Source organism: Papio anubis, chromosome 18 (genome assembly GCF_008728515.1).
Source record: "Papio anubis isolate 15944 chromosome 18, Panubis1.0, whole genome shotgun sequence".
NCBI classification, from domain to species: Eukaryota; Metazoa; Chordata; class Mammalia; order Primates; family Cercopithecidae; genus Papio; species Papio anubis.
Window position 1 is genome coordinate 55,579,307 of NC_044993.1, and position 19,544 is coordinate 55,598,850.

Here is a 19,544-nt window from a genome sequence, read left to right on the forward strand (position 1 = left end):
TTGGTCAAGCTAGCATGACTTTTTTATTTTTATTATTTTTTTGAGACAGAATCTCACTCTGTTGCCCAGGCTGGAGTGCAGTGGCACGATCTCAGTTCACTGCAACTTCCACCTCTCAGGTTCAAGCGATTCTCCTGCCTCACCCTCCCGAGTAGCTGGGATTACAGGTGCGTGCCACCACGCCCAGCTAATTGTTGTGTTTTTAGTAGAGACTAGGTTTTGCCATGTTGGCCAAGCTGGTCTCGAACCCCTGACCTCAGGTAATCCGCCAGCCTCGGCCTCCCAAAGTGCTAGGATTAGAGGCGTGAGCCACCGTACCTAGCCAGCATGACTATTAACTGAAAGAAAACTCAGGCCGTGGAAGTGCTCAGAGGCATTCAATGCTGATGCAGCGTGTCAAGGAAGCAGTCTCTTAAGTGTTGGGCAAGTGAAAGGAATAAGACGAAGTCAACTGTCAAGCACAAAAGCAGAAGGTTGTACCTGATTATTTCTAAGGTCTTTCATTTGCTCATTTAATCTAAGCTACTTCACATCATTTGAAGAGAAAGTAAATTATCTCGCTTTCTGAGAGATTCTCCGTCCTCAAATCCCACTATCATCACCAACACAAACTTGCTCAAGTTCTTCACTCACACACATACCACCTGCTGAACCCTGACGCTTCAGTCACTCACTCCTAGCTACTCCACACAAGGGACCTAAGGGCCTGCCAACCAGGCACACGCCACGCCCTCCCCTATGGTGAACTCCTGTTCATTCTCCAAGACCCAATTTAACTGTTCCTCTTTGAAGCCTTCCCCCAGCCCCTTGGTGGGGATAATCACTCCCTTCTTGGTGCCTCAGCCGAATGCGTTCTTTGGACATCCCCTCTACTGTGTGTCTGCTCCATTATACTGTGAGCTCCTTGAGGCCAAGGAATACGTCTGAGGGCTGTGCTTAGGGTAGGATGAATGGCGGCCATTTTACAGATGAGAAAAGCAAGTCTCCAGGTGAACAGAGGAGCTCAGGACACTGACCAACAGCCAGGTCTCCCGACTCGTCCAGACTTAGAGCTGAGCCCACCATTACCCTCATCCAGCGACCCCAGAACCCGCGCCAACTTCTGGGGACGCGGAAGCCTGGAAACTCAAGTCTTCTTTAAGGAATGAATGGACAGGGACCCGTGGAAGGCGCAGAGAGGCAGCAGACTGGGAGAGAACCAAGAACCCGCCCGTCTGGCTTCAGACTGCTCCACTGGACCGCGGTAGCGGGCAGGGATTCTACGGTCAAGACAACTTGGGGGTGGGCGGTCGACCACCATAACCAGACAGAGAGGAATTCACACTCTCAGACCCAGGCCGACCCCATCACAACTAAAACAGCCCCTCCCAGAAGCCCACCCTCCGCTGCTTCCTTACCAAGGAAAGACCGCCATCTTCCCAGTCACATGACCGCTTGTTCTGGGGCCGTCTGCTCGGCTTCCCATCCAGACCCCGCCACGCCCCTCAACCCCGGCCGCCATGTTTGTGAAGGGCACCTGCCCCGCCCCACTAAGTCCGCACTGCACCTTCTGCGGGCGCCATGTTTGTGAGGGGCAGGCGACTTTCCGCACAGCACAGACTTCATTTTCAGCTGACGCCATGCTTGTGAGGGGCAGCTGCCCACTCCGGACAGCCCAGGTTACAACTTCCGCCGGCGCCATGCTTCTGAGGAGCAGCGTCGGTCACGGCCAGCGTTCCCTAGAGTTTCTGTGAGCCATGATTGTAAAGGGCAGCTGTCTACAGTGCCGGGTGGTCCCGCCTGCGGGCGTCATGATGGTGAAGGGCTGGACTGCTGTTTAGCCCACCTGCGTCCTCTAGGGGCGGAAAGGACTCCAAAGGCGGCGGAGCGAAGACGCAAACTGAGGTTCAGCCAGCACCTGGTTTTGCGGCTAATGCGCTGTTTGGCGTGGGTCAGCCATGCCCCCTCTAGGCCGCTGCTTTACCCACTGCTTTGCGGGCGGTTTTAGGCACTTCCAGAATGCCCTTCCCACGACTAGCAACCAAGGGCTTCCCTAGATCCAATATGATTGACTGCCAATAATGCACGGGGGGGAAATTAGGGTTCGCATTTCGTCCAACTTGGCAAAGCAGTTTCTAGGAAGGTGGATATCAATTTCGACCCCAGAACGTTTTTAAAATTATTTTAGGCCGGGAGCGGTGGCTCAGGCCTATGATCCCAGAACTTTGGGAGGCTGAGGCCGATGGGTCACCTGATGTCAGGAGTTCAGGACCAGCCTGGGCTACAAGAGCGAAACTCAGTCTCAAAAAAAATTTTTTTTTAATTATTATTTTTATAACCTACTTACCCATTATGGCCCCTTAGAGAGAAAGCATTCAATGTTTTTATAACCCTTACTTTTCATTCGGGGGTGGTGGTCTGTGGTTGTTCATGGGATGGTGACCTATGACAGGGAAAAGGATCGTCTCCGGAACGGGCCCTCCAGTGTTCAGCTCAGTATAGGTAGGAAAGTATTTCCAGTCGTACCTACTGTTCCCAACACTGGAAGTGAACAAGGGTTAAAGAGTGGCCAGGGGAAAGCGAGGAGCTCTTCCCATACAGCCTTGCATGTTATCACATGCAACATCTCAATAAGAGGTCAAGGTGAGGAGCCTTTTCCTAGGCTCACATTACATGATTAGGCAGTAACAAGAGGAGGATTCTTAAAGTTGTGCAAATTAACAGCCTTGATGTGAGCTTCAACCTTCGTATTCTTTTCTCCCTCTCCTTCCCTTAGCAGGCTTCTCTCTCTCAATAAGTTAAGACATTTCCAGCTTGAGTTTTACCTTCTGAAAAGTCCAACTTTTAGTAGAGATGGGGTTTCACCATGTTGGCCAGGCTGGTCTCAAACTCCCGACTTCAGGTGATCCTTCCGCCTTGGCCTCCTAAAGTGTTCGATTACAGGCGTGAGCCACTGCACCTGGCCCAGGGGATATATTAAATAATGAGATATATCTTTCATGGAACTTGTAATTGTAAAGAACGATTATATACAATATTTGTTTTGGCCAAATACTTTTCAATATCTATTTTTCTTTTTTCTTTTTTTTTTTGGAGACAAAGCCTCACTCACACTGGAGTGCAGTGGTGCGATTATAGCTCACTGCGGCCTGTAACTCCTGGGCTCAAGTGATCCTCTTGCCTCAGCCTCCAGAGTCCCTAGGACTACAGATGTGAACCACCATGCCTGGCTAATATCTATTCTTTTTTGTTTCGAGATGGAGTCTCGCTCTGTCTCCCAGGCTGGAGTGCAGTGGCACAATCTCAGCTTACTGTAGCCTCTGCCTCCCAGGCTCAGGCGATTCTCTTGCTTCAGCCTCCCAAGTAGCTGGAACTACAAGCATGCACCACTACGCCCAGCTAATTTTGTATTTTTAGTAGAGACGGGGTTTCACCATGTTAGCCAGGCTGGTCTCAAACTCCTGATCTCGTGATCCACCCGCCTTGGCCTCCCAACGTGCTGGAATTACAGACATGAGCCGCCATGCCCGGCCTATCTGTTTCTTAATAGTCCTTCCCCTGGTAAATAAAAACAATCAAACTAGATTTTCTTTAAGATGAAAGTTTATTTTGCTTTTTGCCTAGAAACAAAACTAGTGAAAACAAAAGTATAAAAATAAATACAATTTACATTAATGAACATTCTACTCAAAAATAAGCCAAAAAAGTATATAATAAAATCCATTAAAAGAAGAAACACAAAATAGTGTCTAGCATTTGTATGAGAAAAAGCTATGAACACCAAAATGTATGAAACATATGCTTTTTATCTTTAAATTAAGCTCATATGAAGTTTCTCGTATTCCCTCTAAAGCTAGTTTTAACTATCTTCAAAACATACTATTTGTTTGCTTAATTTGCATTACACACACACAAAAATACACACAAAACTGTTAGCATGTTTCTTACTACAGGAGACCCACAATGCTATGAATAAGCTGTATCCACGGTTTTCAGAATGATAAAGCACAGTTTATCATATTAAAGAGACAATTTGATACTTTGCCTATAAATTTAAAAAATTGACAACTTGGACTTTTTCTTTTTTTTTTTTTTTTTTTTGAGACAGAGTCTTGCTGTGTTACCCAGGCTGGAGTGCAGTGGCGCGATCACCACGGCTCACTGCAAGCTCCACCTCCCAGGTTCAGCCATTCTCCTGCCTCAGCCTCGGTAGCTGGGACTACAGGCACCCGCCTGCGCCCGGCTAGTTTTTTTTTTTTTTTTGTATTTTTTAGTAGAGGCGGGGTTTCACCACATGTGTTAGCCAGGATGGTCACCGATCTCCTGACCTCGTGATCCACCCGCCTCGGCCTCCCAAAGTGCTGGGATTGCAGGCTTGAGCCCAGCGCCCGGCCAACTTGGACTTTCTTGACCATCTTCTAGTGGTTCACTCGACTTATTACATGATACATCTCAATACAAAGAAATCAGAGTTTACACAGGGTGGCTTATTATTTCTATCCATAGCTGGATGTCAAAGTTAAATTTAACATGGCACAGAAATTAGAAAACAATCTTCATCTCCGTATTCTTAAAGGATGTATTAAGTATACAGGCTGCATTTTTCAAAATGCAGTATCTCTTTAAAGAGATTTAGAATTAAGATTAAAATGCATACACTATCTCAATTTTATGTGAAAAGCACAAAGCCCTTTTTGGAAATGGTATGATAAATTAATAGTGACATTCTCCCTCATGAAGGCATGTTTTCTTGGTAACATTTGTTGGTTGATACTTTCTTTTTCTTTTTTTTGAGACAGAGTCTCGCTCTGGAGTGAGGTGGCACAATCTTGGCTCACTGCAACCTCTGCCTTCCAGGTTCAAGCAGTTCTCCTGTCTCAGCCTCTCAAGTAGCTGGAACTACAGGCAGGCATCACCACGCCCAGCTAAGTTTTGTATTTTTAGTAGATATGGGATTTCGCCACATTGGCCAGGCTGGTCTCAAACTCCTGATCTCATGATCCACCCGCCTTGGCCTCCCAAAGTGCTGGAATTACAGGCATGAGCCACCATGCCCGGCCTATCTATTTCTTAATAGTCCTTCCCCTGGTAAATAAAAACAATCAAACTAGATTTTCTTTAAGATGAAAAGTTTATTTTGCTTTTTGCCTAGAAGCAAAACTAGTAAAAATAAAAGTATAAAAATAAATACAATTTACATTAATGAACATTCCACTCAAAGTAAAAATAAGCAAAAAAATGTATATAAATAAAAATCAATCAAAAGCACCAAACAGTGTCTGGCACTTGTATGAGAAAAAGCTATGAACACCAAAAAAATGTGTAAAACACACGTTTTTATCTTTAAATTAAAAACACACTCAAGTTTCTCATCCTTCCTCTAAAGCTAGTTTTAACTGTCTCCAAAACATACTATTTGTTTTAACTAATTTGCATTACCCACACAAAGAGTGCACAGAACTGTCAGCATGTTTCTTACTGGAGAGACCCACAATGCTATGAATAAGCTGTATCCTGAGTTTTCAGAATGATAAAGCACAGTTTATCATATTAAGAAGACAATTTGATACTTTGCCTATAAATTTTAAAAAATGGGTAACTTGGACTTTTTTTGACCATCTTCTAATTTTCTAGTTCACTCATTCAATACATGATACATCTCAATAAAGAAAATCAAGTTTACACCCAGGGTGGCTTATTATTTCTGTCTATAGCTGGATGTCAAAGTTAAATTTAAAATGGCACAGAAAATTGGAGAAAACAATTTTCACCTCCGTATTCTTAAAAGGATATTAAGAATATGTACAGGCTGCATTTTCAAAATACCAGTATCTCTTTAAAATTTAAATTAGATTAAATATACACTATCCCAATTTTATGTGAAAAGCACAAAGCCCTTTTTGGATATCTATTATGGTATGATAAATTAATAGTGACATTCTCTCTCATGAAGTCATGTTTTCTTGGTAACATTTGTTGGTTGATACTTTTTTTTTTTTTTGAGACAGAGTCTCACTCTGTTACCCAGGCTGGAGTGCAATGGCACAATCTTGGCTCACTGCAACCTCTGCCTCCCAGGTTCAAGCAATTCTCCTCTCTCAGCCTCCCAAGTAGCTGGAACTACAGGCATGCACCATCATGCCCGACTAATTTTTGTATTTTTAGTACAGATGGGGTTTCCCCATGTTTGGTCAGGCTGGTCTCAAACTCCGGACCTCAGGTGATCCACCCGCCTTGGCCTCCCAAAGTGCTGGGATTACAGGCATAAGCCACCTTGTCTGGCCAGTTTTTATGGATACTTTTAATGGATATGTTAGTGATGAAAAATCTTAAACATGGGTGTCTTCAAGCAACGCAGAATTTTAACCAGGCAATATTCTTATCCTGAAATCTGGATTTATTATTATATAGCCCTTTATTCTCTCCTAAATCAAGCATGCTAGAAAAAACAGACTATGAAGAACAAAATATACAGACTAAATAGAAAATATAACTGCATGCAACATATTATTATTTTACAGAAATGGATGTAATAATGCATTCCCAAGAGCTACATTCAAGAAGATTGTGCTGTCTTCCCCAAATTTGTTACCCGTCACAGAAAGATCTTATAACCTACTACAAATGTTTCTAACAGTACTGGGGTAACAAACGTGAAGCCTAACATTTCTGTAAAACAACTAGTTGTTCACAGGAATGTATGCTTCTGACCAAAATGGTGACCCACATTAACTTCTGTAGTAGATTTTAGTGGACCACAATTGGCTACATGGTTATACTATAAGTCAAAGAATGTGGACTTTGAGCGGTTAATCCAAGTTTTTAAAGTTATAAAATGAGGGAAAGGGATTCTTCTGCAATAAGTTCCCTTTGAATCTAACTCAAAAATCACTATGCAGAGATGAATGAAATTTATGTTTTAGAACTTATTTATAATTTGTCTTATCTTTTCAATATTCTGTAAAAGTAAACCCAAACATCCTTGATGTTTACAAAAAGGGTCTCTGTAGACATCTGGGCATATAAAACAAACTTAGGTTTGTATAGGTAAGCACAGAGATGATGCAATTACTAAACACTAATTTGTCTTCACCCAAACTTATTATTAAGAGGAAAATAGGGGCGTGGAGCAGGAATTACCAAACTGACCAAATGATCCAGATAAGGGCTCAGCCTTCTGATGTCACTTTGTCTGTGTAAACAGAGTCCAGGGTTAAATAAAGTCTTGGGCAGGGAAAATAACATGGATAATAATCCTCCCCCAGTTTTATCCTAATGAATGTTGTCTTCTTAAATTGTCGCAACATTTGGCCGCTTTCTTTGGATTTTTCCTGCATATACTCCTAAAAATAGAGCAAAATTAGTATTACTTTTCAATGGTAGTTTTTCTATAATGATACAATTTAATGAGTTTTTACTCTGGAACAAACACTAAGCTAGGCAATATACATTATCATATTTAATCACTATATGAATCATCCTGAGGTAGAAATTGTTATGACCATTTTAAGTCTAATAAAACCGAGGCATAGGAGAGCACTTGCCTAACGAACAGAGCTAGAAGAACTCTGATAACCCAGTTCCACCTGATGTGTTATTTTACTTAGCCATTTTGCATGACCACCTCCTACTCTGCTTTGATTAGTGGTTTCTGAATTTCACTATATAAACTCTAGTCAAGCACAAAACATCAAATGAAGAAATGTGTTTTAAAACTAAGTCAAAGATCACTTACGATAAAATCAGAGATTGCAATTTAGGTTTGTAAAACTATAACTAAATGCTTTGCAGCATACTTTAACATTTTAGAATTCTAATTCAGTCTAAGAGTATGATATTCTATCATAACAAAAATTAGTTTTCTATAAATTGCTTAACAAAGAATTTGCCTCTGTTTAGAGCAAATCAAAACATAATTTCAAATTTGTTTAAAACGTAATTCAGACCATTAAAACTCTAAGCAGGAAAGAGTAATATTTTAAAAAGCGACAATGGATTCCTGTGTTCAGATTCATAGTTAGCATTTTAACCAGCCAGTATCCCAAACTCTCAGTTTATATAAAAGAATACAATTCTGTCTAGACAAGGTGGCTCACACCTGTAATCCCAGAGCTCTGGGAGGCCGAGGTGGGTGGATCACCTGAGGTCAGGCATTTGAGACTGGCCTGGCCAGTATGGTAAAACCCCATCTCTACTAAAAACACAAGAAATTAGCTGGGCATGGTGGCACGCGCCTGTAATTCCAGCTACTCAGGGGGCTGAAGCAGGAGAATGGCTTGAACCTGGGAGGCAGAGGTTGCAGTGAGCCAAGATCACACCACTGCACTCTAGCCTGGGCAACAGAACAAGACTCTGTTTCAAAATAAAAATAAAAACAAAAAAGAATACAATTCTTTAGTCTCTTTCTATTGTGTAAATATGCACTCATGTGTAAGCAAATCTTTAGAAAACAACAGCAACAGATTTTTGTACTTGTTTAGATACATATTAATTGTACATGTTAATTCAAGGGTTAAGTTCATTTGTATTAATAATTATGTTTCAATGCAATTAAACCTCAATAGTTCAAAATAATGAACTTCATTGTATGTTACTAACTTCAATGACTGCCTACACATCCTTTATACTGTTGAGTATTGCTGAATAAAAACAGTACTTGCATTTTGCTTATAAGTTCACAAGTGACAAATAGTGGAGATGAAATGCATGAGAAAGGAACATGGAGAGTAGTCACTGTGGTAAATTGATATCAGGCAAAACAATACTAATTCCTCAATGATTTTCCAACTTGCTAGGTTTCAGTGCAATATAGAATATTGACATGAGAAAAACAGAAAATGTCTTAAAATTCCACAGGTCTGGTGTTTGGTCTGAGTCCTTTCAAATGGTTTTCTTTCAAACTAGCTTATTCTGACTGCCTCTGGAGTAAGCAGTATCTTCAGCTATGTAATCCTTTAAGACAATTCCATTAACTGTCACTCACAATGATTTCCAAAGATGACCTTTTAAATTACCCTATCTATGTGTGACACTATGAATTACATTCACTACAAACATACAAAAGGTCAGCCATCATTTCAAAGTCATGATCAATAGCTTGTTTCCTCCTAATTTGAAGGAAATCACTTAGTAATAAAAGCTCTAAAATTTGCCTAATTGTATATTAATGGAAAGATTAGAATTGATTAAAGGTTGAATCTTCAATGCCTGGTGATTAATTTAGGTTTCTTGTAAATGTCTAGAAAGCAGTATAGTTAAAGCACAACAATTGGAAAGTATTTTTAAATGGATCACATAATTTTTAAGTGAGCTTAATCAAAGTATCTCAACAAAGATACCTAAAAAATATTACAGCATTTGGTTAAGAGCTTTGAATTAGCTCAAGAATGAGTTTGTCTTCTTGCCACCATAAACAGAATTTTAAAACACAGTTTTTAGTTTAGCTATTACTCCTCAAATAATGAACATAAGGAGAGATTTAGCTCAAGCCTCGGACTGAGCAAAATATGAAGCCCTCCTCCCACTGGCATATTCACATGTGATCTTATAGTCTGAGGGAGAAAGTTTTATCCCCTTATGTGCAGACACACTTCCCCAAGCTGAACAATGCACAGACTTAGCACCAGAGGTGATCATTATCTTTTATTCATTAAATAAAAAGGTTTTATGAATTAAGCATGGCAAATTCTACAATTTTTTCAGAATGAAAAATACATGGTGCTTTCCATAGAAACATTATAGAAATCAAGACTAGAATCACACTTTTACTAAGACTTCCTGACTGCCATACAATGCTAAGACCAAAAAACACTAATAAGATGACCATGAATATGCCAAAATTATGGTGGCAAGGAAAGACAATCTATTCCACTTCTGTGGCCTGAGTTATGGGGCAGCTTGTGCACTTCCTTCTATTGAATGGGCTTCAGGAATTCATTTTCTACAAACCTGAAACAGGCACTCTGTTAGGCACTCTGCTCTGTGAAGGCTTCTGTCTATTTTGCACAACCCCCTTCACTGATGTCTTAGGGGTTCTAATTGAATATAAAAAAATTAATAAGTCACTGGCATTAAGGTCTAAATGTTCAAAATTCAAAGAAAGCAATCACATTGCATCAACTGTCCAAAGCACAAATAAGCTTGAAAAGAACTGAAGTCTCATGCATGCGCACAGTAAGGAAAGTTAAACTCTGGCTTCAGCAGGAGACTATAAGCATGAGTCACACTCTGTTGGAGAATCACTTCGGTGATGCTGAACTTACTATATGGATATTTAAAATACTTTATGAGTAAAATGGTATGAAATGAAAAGTAAAAACATGCCAACATAAGACAGTAATTAGAATACACAACAGTACACCAAGAGGGTTACATTTGAAGACAAAACTTTAAAATATCTTTCCCAATGCTATAAAGAAAAAAATCCCATTTGAAAAACCATTATCCTTTATGTAAAGAACACTAGATTTATTTTTCCCTCTCAAATCTAATCTTGGTTTCCGTAGTTTTCAATACCCGTGGTGTGGCATTCTTACCCTTGTCTACTAAGTAGCCTATGAACAGGTGCATTCTGTCCTTGGTTTGGCTGAAGGACTCTGTTGACAAATTAAATAAAAAATTAATTTAAAAGGATAAATTCCACTTTTTTCCCATTTTCTTTCAACGGATGAAAGATGATGATCATAAGGTAAAATTCAACTATGCAACATGGCCTATATATTACCACAAAGCAGAGCAAATCGACTAAAGCATATTAATATGATACTTACATTTTGCTCACTAAGAGTCCAAACCTTAGGTTTTTACAGGCAAAGAAATGTCCAACATATAGACTAACCCTTGTGCTTGTAGATAATTTTCTTATACATATACTTTACAAAAGTTAACTTTTCCTTTCAAACCAGTGAGAGAAGAAAGTATCACTCTCATTTTACAGGAGTAAAAAACAGATCAGAAATAATAAAGTTCACTTTTTAGCTTTCATTATTATTTATTTATTTATTTATTTTGAGATGGGTCTTATTTACTATGTTACCCCGACTGGTTTGAACCCCTGGGGTTATGCTATCCTCCTGCCTCAGCCTCCCGAGTAGCTGGGATCATAGAAGCATGCCACTGCAGCCAGTTTAAGTTAGTTTTTCTTTTTGAGACGGAGTCTTGCTCTATCGCCCAGGATGGAGTACAGTGGTGCAGTCTCAGCTCACTGCAACCTCCGCCTCCCGGGTTCAAGCAATTCTCCTGCCTCAGCCTCCTGAGGAGCTGAGATTACAGGCACGTGCCACCATACCCGGCTTTTTGTATTTTTTTATTTTTTTATTTTTACTAGAGACAGGGTTTCACCATCTTGACCCGGCTGGTCTTGAACTCCTGACCTCGTGATCCACCCACCTCACCTCCCAGAGTGCTGGGATAACAGGCATGAGCCACTGCACCCGGCCCAGCTTAAGTTAGCTTTCTAAGGTTTTTAAATAAGTATCAAAGATCCTCTGGACTGTGTAACCGAACTCAAGACATATCACGCTCAAAATTTCAACCACAGATAGTATGTCCTACAAAAGCTCCAGATACATCTGGTCTGACAGCCAGGTATTCATATGAATCTTGAGCCTGAGGACCACCCCCCACCCAATTCAGCAAGAAGTTATCTACTGATGTCAAGTAGAACAAAGTCAACAAAAATGAAGTTTGGGATTTAAATTTTTTTTTTTTTGAGATAGAGTTTCATTCTTGTTGCCCAGGCTGGAGTGCAATGGCACGATCTTGGCTCACTGCAACCTCTGCCTCCCGGGTTCAAGCAATTCTCCTGCCTCAGCCTCTTGAGTAGCTGGGATTGCAGGCATGTGCCACCATGCCCAGCAAAGTTTGTATTTTTAGTAGAGACGGGGTTTTCCATGTTGGTCAAGCTGATCTCAAACTCCCGACCTCAGGTGATCCATCCGCCTTGGCTTCCCAAAGTGCTGGGATTACAGGCATGAGCCACTGTGCCCAGCCAATTTTTTTTTTCTATAAAAAACAAAAAGCCTCTCATTAAGACTAAGTGATTTTTCTCACCTTGTTTCAGAAGGATTTTGTTTAACCAGAAATTTCTTATTTGGCATTCCCATTTCAGCAGCTCTAACACAATATAAAAATAAGGACATAATGTATTTAGAGAAGGGAGGAAAACATGCTTACAAATGTAATACAGGAGACAGAAACAAATCATCATTTAGAAGCTGGTGTACTACTGGAAGACCTGTACTAAGCATATTAAAGACTCTATTCAAGAAAGAAGAATTTTTTAAGAAGTTACTAAGATATTTTTCCCATTAAGTCTTTATTCCCCAGAAACCTTTAGGACATCAGAAAAAGCATACATTTAGTCACTGAACATAAAGATTAACTGTTTTTAAGATTGATCAACTATCAGTTATATGAGTTGAATGTTGTCAAATTTAGTAAATAAATTCATCTAAGATGAAATGAGATTTTAGCACCTGATTTTAATAAATTTCTTTATATAAAGGGGATTTCTATCAGCACAACTGCAGAAAAATTAACCCTTCTTTATTTCTAAATTTAAATATGCAAATAGACCAACAGATGACTACAATTAATTGGTTTGATAACTAACAAGACGTGATACAAAAAACTTACTTCATGTATTTCTTCCTATCAAGAGACTTCTGTGTTGCAGCTGAAAGAGCCACTCGTGGACTTTTCATTTTATCCTTTAATATACAAAAGTAATGTCAAACTCTACTGGTACCAATTAATACCACTATATTATAATACAGAATGATCCCAAACTGCCTGGAAAAGCTTCTCTCTACTAACATTTTTAATTTAGTTAAATCATCTTGTTTTGTATTTTTGAAGCAGTCTAATTCTAAGAATTAAATAATTAGAATTATGTAAATTTTGCTTGCTTTTCCTTTGCCAATTACACTAATTGATTCAAATCACAAACTCTGATATACTTCAAATTAATCTGGAGCCTGTTTTCTAACTCAGACTTCAAAAAAAGTAAAACCCATGTTATAACTGAATTCAAGAAAATTCAATCAGGAGCAACTGATAGACTGTATAAGCCATCTGAGCAAAACATTCAAAGCTTCAACTCTAAAATCCAAGCAGAAAACAATATGTAATTCTTAAATTATGTAATTATTTTAAATCTATCTACAGATTTAAATGTTGCTAGTAATTCCAGGAATTACTTGTGCTTAAGAATTATCAGAAGGGTGCTGAAGTCAACCAAAAATGACATTTAATATCAATTATCCTAAACCCAGAAGAACTCTATTCATTAGAAATCATATAACATACCATTTGCCTGAGCATTTTCTCTTTGCGAACTTCTCGATCATGATGTAGAATAGACATTCTTTCAGTTGCATCCATTACAAAGAATATGTCATGAATACCATACAGGGCAGCTCGCAACTAGACACAAGAAAAGAAAATATTGTATACGTTTAAATGATGAGGTCAGAGTTTAAGAATACTATATACCATGTACACTTACTTATAGAAAAAGGTTAAAATAATTTTCATTGAAATCTATTTTCAGTAATTAAATAAAAAAGGAGAAATATAATATGTCCATGTCTTAAAAGCCTTCAGGAGCCACGTATTTACCTGAGCTAACACTCTTTCCTGAAGTGAAGCATCTTGAGCTGAAACAATGCCTCTCTTCAATGGTGCTTCTGACTGAAAACTTCTTATGAATTCCATAGTATCCTGAAAAAAGAAATGCTCCTTCAAACACACTTTTCTAGAAAGATTTGTGATCACTGGAGTTTCCTTTCTTCTTTTTCTCAGTCAATCCAAAATTACAATCTTTCCTCAGTATCTGTGGGGGACTGGTTCCAGGAATCCCTCAGATACCAAAATCCAAGGATGCTGGAGTCCCTTATATAAAATGGTTATCTGCATATAACCTAAGCACATCTCCCATGTACTTTAAATCATCTCTAGATTAGTTAAAATACCTAATAAACGTACATGCTACATAAATAGTTGTTATATTGTTTAGGAAATAATGACAAGAAAAAAAAATCTGTACATGTTCAGTACAGACACAACCATCATTTGTTTTTTCTGAATTATTTTTGATTCATGGTTGGTTGAATCCACAGATGTGGAACCCAGAGATAGAGGGCCAACTGTACTAAGAACGTAAATAAAACTGTTACTTATTAGAAGTCAAACACCACTCACTTTCAAGCAAGAGAAATACACACAAACTGCTTCATTTACATGTTATTCATAATATTATCTGAGTAAGATTAACAATTATTAGGGGAACCAGCCCCCAGTATTTCAATGTAGATTCTTTCTATTTTCCATAAGTGTTGGCTGGCTGAGAAATAAAGAGAAAGAGTACAAAGAGAGGAATTTTACCACTGGGCCTCCAGGGGTTACATCACATATCGGTAAAACCGTGATGCCCACCTGAGCCTTAAAGCCAGCAAGTTTTATTAAGGATTTCAAAAGGGGAGGGGGTGCAAGAACAGGGAGTAGGTCACAAAGATCACATGCTTCAAAGGGCAAAAAGGAGAACAAAGATCACATGCTTCTAAGGAAACAGGACAAGGGCAAAATCAGAAACTACTGATAAGGGTCTATGTTCAGCTGTGCACATATTGTACTGATAAACATCTTAAACAAAAGAAAACAGGGTTCGAGAGCAGAGAACTGGTCTGACCACAAATTTACCAGGGTGGAGTTTCCCAATCCTAGTAAGCCTGAGGGTACTGCAGGAGACCAGGGCGTATTTCAGTCCTTATCTCAACCGCATAAGACAGACACTCCCAGAGCGGCCGTTTATAAACCTCCCCCCAGGAATGCATTCCTTCCCCAGGGTATTAATTATTAATATTCCTTGCTAGGAAAAGAATTTAGCGATATCTTCCCTACTTGCACGTCTGTTTACAGGGTCTCTGCAAGAAGAAAAATATGGCTCTGTTTTGCCCAAACCCATAGGCAGTCAGACCTTATGGTTGTCTTCCCTAGTTCCTAGAAAATCACTGTTATTCTGTTCTTTTTCAAGGTGCACTGATTTCATATTGCTCAAACACACGTTTTACACTCAATTTGTACAGTTAACACAATAGTGGTCCTGAGGTGACATATATCCTCAGCTTACGAAGATAACAGGATTACGAGATTAAAGACAGGCATACGAAATTATAAAAGTATTAATTTTGGAAACTGATAAATGTCCATATTAAAATGAAATCTTCACAATTTATGTTCAGAGATTGAAGTAAATACAGGCATAAGAAATTATAAAAGTATTATTTGGGAATTGATATATGTCCATATTAAAATGAAATCTTCACAATTTATATTCCTCTGCTGCGGCTCCAGCCAGTCCCTCCGTTCCGGGTCTCTGACTTCCCCCAACAAACAATCAGACTTCTAAAACTGCCTATATTACAGTGACTAAAAAGTGTTTAAGTTCTGAACTAATCTGTTAGCTCAGCTGTCACAAGACTGATAGAAACTAAGACAGAAGCAAAATACAAACAATTTACAGGAATCTTACTTTTACAGTTTGTCGAAGTTGCTTCAGCTTATCTGTCTGCATAAGTCTACGAGTAAGAAATCCTTTTGCCACTGCAGTTATTTTGTTAAATTTTGCTTGTATTTCCGGACTAAAAACCTAGGAGAAAGAAGATAGACACAATGTTTATTGGTGTTCATTTATACAGTCTAAGATAATATAGCTTTTAAGAAAAGATAAATAGATAGATGGACATGTATCATTAAGTTTACCCACTTGAGACCATCTAGTTTTGGCTCTTCCAAAAGGCCTTGTTACTGAGAGTTTAGTCAAGCCACTAGTTGATGATCCCCAGAGGTAGAATGGTGCTTCATTTGCAGAAACAAAGCTATACTGCAGGGCAGAATTTGTGAAACCTAGAGAAACATACATATAGTATTATACTTGATGTCATATAATTAGAATACAAAGAACATCCCAATAAACACTTGTGATACTCATTAAGAATAGCAATTGCCTCCAAAACTGACCCACCTGCTGACTTAAAATATTTATGGACTTTAAAGCTTATGTACCAGATGGATCTTTTCAACACAAAGTGTCTCAGGACAATTGAGATATGAAGATAAGCTCTTTAAAGGGACTAGGGAATTAGAGATAATTCAAGATCACTCAGGAGAGAGCAAACTGTTTTCACTCGAAGTATATCACCTGCTGCATGAATGATCAGATGGCTCTGAGCCGAATTTCCTGATATTTTCCTAGCAAAGGTATTCTTTGCTCACAAACTGCTCACAAGTCTTTGATCTCCTATCTTGTCATTTTTCACTGGTTACTAAGCAGCTGGCGAAGAGGGTTGGACATGGAATCATTTGAAAACAGGAGATATAATCTTATAGTGTGCCAAATAAATATCTTACTGTAGGATCATTTTCCCAAATGCAAAAGGATTTTTAAATATTTACCAGAACTATTTGAATTTGAAGTATGGAGTGAGTCCGCTTGAGACAGCATTGTTTCCAGCAAACTAGAGTCACTTATTTTTCTCCATTCTAATTCCACTGCACTGTTAATGTCCAACTCAGAGGTTTCCGCTGTCATTGCCTTCTTCTCTTTTAACATTTTCTCCTGCTCTTCTATTTCCTATAGATGAACAGTTTATTGTAACATGCTAAACCTTTTAATTATGTCCTAAAATGATATAATTTTAGGCTTAGCCAAAAGTACATGTAATTATCAGCAATTATTTCAAGTTTTTCTTCCTCAAATTATCCTTCCTTCCTTCTCCCTTCCCTTCTCTCTCCTTCCTTCCTTCCTTCCTTCCCTCCCTCCCTCTTTTCTTTTCCTTTCTCTCTCTCTCTCTGTCTCTCTCTCATTTTGAGAAACGGAATCTCGCTCTGTCCCCCAGGCTGGAATGCAGCAGCACAATCTCGGTTCACGGCAATCTCCACCTTGTGGGTTCAAGTGATTCTCCTGCCTCAGTTTTCCAAGTAGCTAGGACTACAGGTGTGCACCACCATTTTGTATTTTTTAGTAGAGACATTATTTCACTATATGTTGGCCAGGCTGGTCTCAAACTCCTGACCTCAGGTGATCCACCCACCTTGGCCTCCCAAAGTGCTGGGATTACAGGCATGAGCCACGGCGCCCAGTCTATAATGTATTTTAATATGTGATAATGTATAAATTATTAATAACTATAATAATATTATAACAAGTGTCATTATTTTTTCTTTTTATAGAGACAGGGTCTCCCTCTGTTGCCCAGGCTGGAGTGCAGTGGCTACACAAAGGCGAAATCATAGCTCACTGCAGCCTTGAATCTCTGGGCTCAAGTGATCCTCCCACCTCAGCCTCCTACGTAGCTGGGACTACAGGTTCATGACACCATGCCCAGCACAAGTGTCATTTTTATGATATAACTCTTGCAGAATGTGTTCTTTAGCACCTATTTACAAAATACCTTTTGAAAATATTAAGCTTTAAATCAAGGATTCAATAAAATATCCTTGATAAATTATGCAGTTACTTTTAAATAAGGATCTAAATATCAAACTTCACATTTTGACAAAAAATACCATTCATGTATCAAAATGACTCCCTTACCATAAGAAATATGGAGGAAAAAATTACAAGTATTCTATACATGACCAAAATTCATAGGTATCCTTGGCTAAATTTCACTTACCAGTCGTATCTCCCCCCACATTCCTCACCTTTTGCAATCTTTCTTGTTCCCTTTCCTGCTCAGCTATGAGTAGTGATAACTGCTGAGCGTGCTGTTCTTCTAGTCTCTTCCGCATTTCTTCAAAAGCTAGCATCTTGCTTTTTAGTAACTCCTCGCTTTCTGAAAAGAAACATGTCTCCTCAATTTAGAAAATTCACTACAAGTCTAATGTCTGATATTTTATACCATTCAATTTAAATTATTCTTCTGACAAGAGAGTATTCCTGGATCTGACATAATACAATTAAGATATAGCTGGGTCTCTACTTTGAGCCACATTCACATTTTCCACTCCTTTTATTTCATGATACTCAGTAAAGTAAGACCTGTATTGCATCACCTTTACCCACTCATTCAACAGATCCCATCCTGATCTGAAATGACAGACCCAGGACTATACATTCAGACAAGATTCTCCTGACTCTACTTAACTTTCAGATTTGATTCTCAACTGCATCCTACCACCATTTGTTTTTTTGACACTTGTCCTCCAGGGTCTCTGGTATTGTAGCCTGTAGTTTTGCCTTGTTTTGATTTTCCAAGAAAGTGTTTCTTTGATGGTATAAAGCTTTCTCAGCTTGAGGTTTCAAAAAGGACTGGACATGAAAATTCCAGATATTTTAGTTACTAATTAAGAGAAAACATTATGACAATACAAGCTTCCTACGTAGAAGGTGGTAAGACATGTTGAAATGTACAAATACCAAGTATAGGCCGGGCGTGGTGGCTCACATCTGTAATCCCAGCACTTTGGGAGGCCGAGGCAGGTGGATCACTTGGGATCAGGAGTTTGAGACCAGCATGACCAACATGGTGAGACCTGATCTTTACTAAAAAAATACAAAATTGGCCAGGTATGGTGGCGCATGCCTGTAACCTCAGCTACTTGGGAGGCCGAGGCAGGAGAATCGCTTGAACCTGGGAGGCAGATGCTGCAGTGAGCTGAGATCGCACCATTGCACTCCACCCTGGGCAACAAGAGTGAAACTCCGTCTCAAAAAAAAAAAGGAAATTTCCACTCTGTTGGCCTTATGTACTTCTGATATTCACTAAGGCAGCCTCTTGCCTTGCTATGCTGTCTACTTGGAGGATCCAAGTTGGCTCCCCAGGTAACAGTCACTGTTTTTATTAGAGCTCTTATAAAGTTACACAGGATGGGCCAGGGCTGGTGGCTCAAACCTGTAATCCCAGCACTTTGGGAGGCCAAGGAGGGCTGATCACTTGAGCCTAGGAGTTCGAGACCAGCCTGGCCACCATGGTGAAACCTTGTCTCCACAAAAAATATAAAAATTAGCTGGGCGTGGTGGCGCAAGCCTGTAAATCCCAGATACTTGGAAGGCTGAGGCAGGAGAATCACTTGAACCCAGACCTGCAGTGAGCTGAGATCACACCACAGCAATCCAGCCTGGGTGACAGAGCAAGACCCTGTCTCAAAAAAATAAAAATAAAAATAAAAAATAAAGTTGCACAGGTTTTAAGCAGTCTGACCCAACCCTGTATTTCCCATAAGCCCTAAAAGCTTAATTTACTTGATTTGTATGTCTTCTATATCAGTAATAAAGAATTATGAACCATGACAAAAAAGTAAGGAGTAATGAAGGAGAAAAACGTGCTTTAATAAATTGCTGTTAATAGATACAACAGAAACTGAAATAATTTTTATTAATAAAGAATCTTTTTTTTTTTTTGAGACGGAATCTGGCTCTGTCACCCTGGCTGGAGTGCAACGGTGCAATCTTAGCTCACTGCAACCTCCGCCTTCTGGGTTCATCCAATTCTCCTGCCTCAGCCTCCCAAGTAGCTGGGATTAAAGATGTGCACCACTACACCCAGCTAATTTTAGTATTT

At 39.3% G+C, this 19,544-nt stretch overlaps 2 protein-coding genes across 9 annotated transcripts in view; both read right to left on the reverse strand.

The window, feature by feature from the left end:
- The window catches only part of VPS35L (VPS35 endosomal protein sorting factor like), a 147,605-nt gene extending 145,532 nt beyond the window's left edge, over window positions 1–2,073 (reverse strand). For all 3 annotated transcript variants that reach the window (XM_021931799.2, XM_021931798.2, XM_021931797.2), the window contains exon 1: window positions 1,398–2,073. In XM_021931799.2, coding sequence (XP_021787491.1) covers window positions 1,398–1,681 — 284 coding nt within the window. In that variant the 5' untranslated portion in view covers window positions 1,682–2,073. The remainder of the gene's footprint in view (window positions 1–1,397) is intronic.
- Window positions 2,074–5,091: 3,018 nt separating this feature from the next.
- Window positions 5,092–19,544, reverse strand: part of CCP110 (centriolar coiled-coil protein 110) — a 30,027-nt gene continuing 15,574 nt past the window's right edge. For 2 of the 6 annotated variants that reach the window (XM_017953225.3, XM_003916612.5), the window contains 11 exons: window positions 17,686–17,816; window positions 16,435–16,612; window positions 15,746–15,885; window positions 15,512–15,628; window positions 13,600–13,701; window positions 13,288–13,404; window positions 12,616–12,689; window positions 12,031–12,093; window positions 10,515–10,574; window positions 9,928–10,013; window positions 5,092–7,322 (listed from right to left, as the gene is read on the reverse strand). In XM_017953225.3, coding sequence (XP_017808714.2) covers window positions 7,270–7,322; window positions 9,928–10,013; window positions 10,515–10,574; window positions 12,031–12,093; window positions 12,616–12,689; window positions 13,288–13,404; window positions 13,600–13,701; window positions 15,512–15,628; window positions 15,746–15,885; window positions 16,435–16,612; window positions 17,686–17,816 — 1,121 coding nt within the window. In that variant the 3' untranslated portion in view covers window positions 5,092–7,269. The remainder of the gene's footprint in view (window positions 7,323–9,927; window positions 10,014–10,514; window positions 10,575–12,030; window positions 12,094–12,615; window positions 12,690–13,287; window positions 13,405–13,599; window positions 13,702–15,511; window positions 15,629–15,745; window positions 15,886–16,434; window positions 16,613–17,685; window positions 17,817–19,544) is intronic. The other 4 variants (XM_017953230.3, XM_017953231.3, XM_017953227.3 and 1 more) reach the window with 3 other exon arrangements.